Source organism: Condylura cristata, unplaced genomic scaffold, assembly GCF_000260355.1.
Source record: "Condylura cristata isolate star-nosed mole 26May11 unplaced genomic scaffold, ConCri1.0 scaffold00043, whole genome shotgun sequence".
Classification (NCBI taxonomy): domain Eukaryota; kingdom Metazoa; phylum Chordata; class Mammalia; order Eulipotyphla; family Talpidae; genus Condylura; species Condylura cristata.
Window position 1 is genome coordinate 19,237 of NW_004567144.1, and position 1,829 is coordinate 21,065.

General features: G+C 29.3%; 1 protein-coding gene across 1 annotated transcript in view; it reads left to right on the forward strand.

The window, feature by feature from the left end:
* Nucleotides 1-1,829, forward strand: part of LOC101631625 (hepatocyte nuclear factor 4-gamma-like) — a 20,557-nt gene that overhangs the window by 8,201 nt on the left and 10,527 nt on the right. Inside the window, exon 3 of the mRNA XM_004694425.2 lies at nt 298-392. Coding sequence (XP_004694482.2) covers nt 298-392 — 95 coding nt within the window. The remainder of the gene's footprint in view (nt 1-297; nt 393-1,829) is intronic.

Here is a 1,829-nt window from a genome sequence, read left to right on the forward strand (position 1 = left end):
CCAAAATAATTTAGTAATAATCAGTAGAATTTATGTGCCAAAAATTTAAACTAGGTTTGGCTTTCATAGGTCTTGTTAGATCATGAAATATCTCCGTTTTATTTTATTGTGACTAAATGCATGAGGAATGTGACTTGTATTTCCTTGTACATGTTGATCAGGAGACTGGGAAGACATTTGTTCTTAAGCATTCTTTCTATTGAGCCAAATCTGACTATACATAGTACAGACAATTTGTTTATTTGGTTTCTGATGATAGATGTCTGCAAACTAATATACCTTTTTTTGATATTATAGGTTCAGTCGGCAATGTGTTGTTGACAAGGACAAAAGAAGTCAATGTAGATATTGTCGATTAAGAAAGTGTTTTAGAGCAGGAATGAAAAAAGAAAGTAATAACATTTAATAATAATATTTAATAATAAAAGTGTTTTGCATACACATTCTCTTTTAACCACAAAAACTTTTCACAAGAATTCTGATTTTCCTCAGCTTTTCTCAGTAAAGAATGTAAGGTTCTTGAATGAATTTACCCATGGATACTGGCCCCCAGCTAACAACTAGTGGAGCCAGTCTTCAGCTGATGGCTCTCTGATTCCAGATACACTTCTCCCTACCACTCCCTTATCCCTGGCAACAAAATTATTATCGAAATAATATTCCAATATCTGTTCAAAGGAGCATAGCAAAATAATAAAAGCATTTCACCACATTTTTATTCTTAGTAACAGTTGAATGTCATTATGCATTCCATAAGTATTTACTGAACATTGACTTTTTATGCACTCATTCACTTAACATGTATAAATAATTCCTAATTCCTAGACACTATTCTTAATGCTGAGGTTTCAGAAGTGAACATGAAAGATAAAATAACCACTCCCCTCAGGGAGGGAGTGTAGATCTCATTCAAGGACAGTGACAAAATAATATGTACTCTATTTTAGATTGTATTAACTTCATTTTAAATATATTAAATATTCTGATGTGTTATTCTATATTCTAAAAATACTTAATCTAGAACCAATGTATTAAACACATTTAAGTGTTTGGCAGGGAAATAGTTATAAGATTTGAAGTTTATCCATTTTGCAACATCCTGTGACTATAGTATACAAAGATTTTTTCAGAACTGTCTCACAAACTATATCGAAAGCAAAATAAGTCACTATACCTAAATGTGAAATATCAAATCTTTCTTGAACATTGCTAGCTTTTTTCTTTGTGGTGCAATATTTTTAAAAGTTAAGAATTTCATTAATTTTTTCAGCTAGCTAGCTCAAAAAGAAGGCAAAAAAAGTTCAGCAAATTAAAGAAGCATATTTTCATTTCAAAATGACATTTCTAATGGCATATCCATTAGTTTACGGAATGCACTACCTACTTTCTCAATCATTTCATTGTTTTATCTTAATGTCAGCTTCATGCCTACAAAAGTATAAGCGAATTACAACTTCATATTTTTTGAGTTTTAAACTTTCTGAATTAAGATTATTTTCATAACTAGTGACAATGTATTTTCTACTATTCATTAATTTTTCCTAAGTACATTAGAAAATATCTTTGGGTTTCAAAGTAGATATATTTTTCTTATTTACAGTAATAGCATAAAAACAGATTAGTTAGATGGAAACATATAAAAATGGTTTTATGTCAAAAATGATAACAGTTATATTATAAATGCTCAAAATATCTTTTAACATTTTTCTAGAGATAGATAATATAAATGAGATTCACAAAAGCATAACTTATATTTCATTTCTTATCTCCACATATGCATTTCTCTATTTGTCATTTTGGGCTGGAAATCAATGGCAATTTCTGCAAAA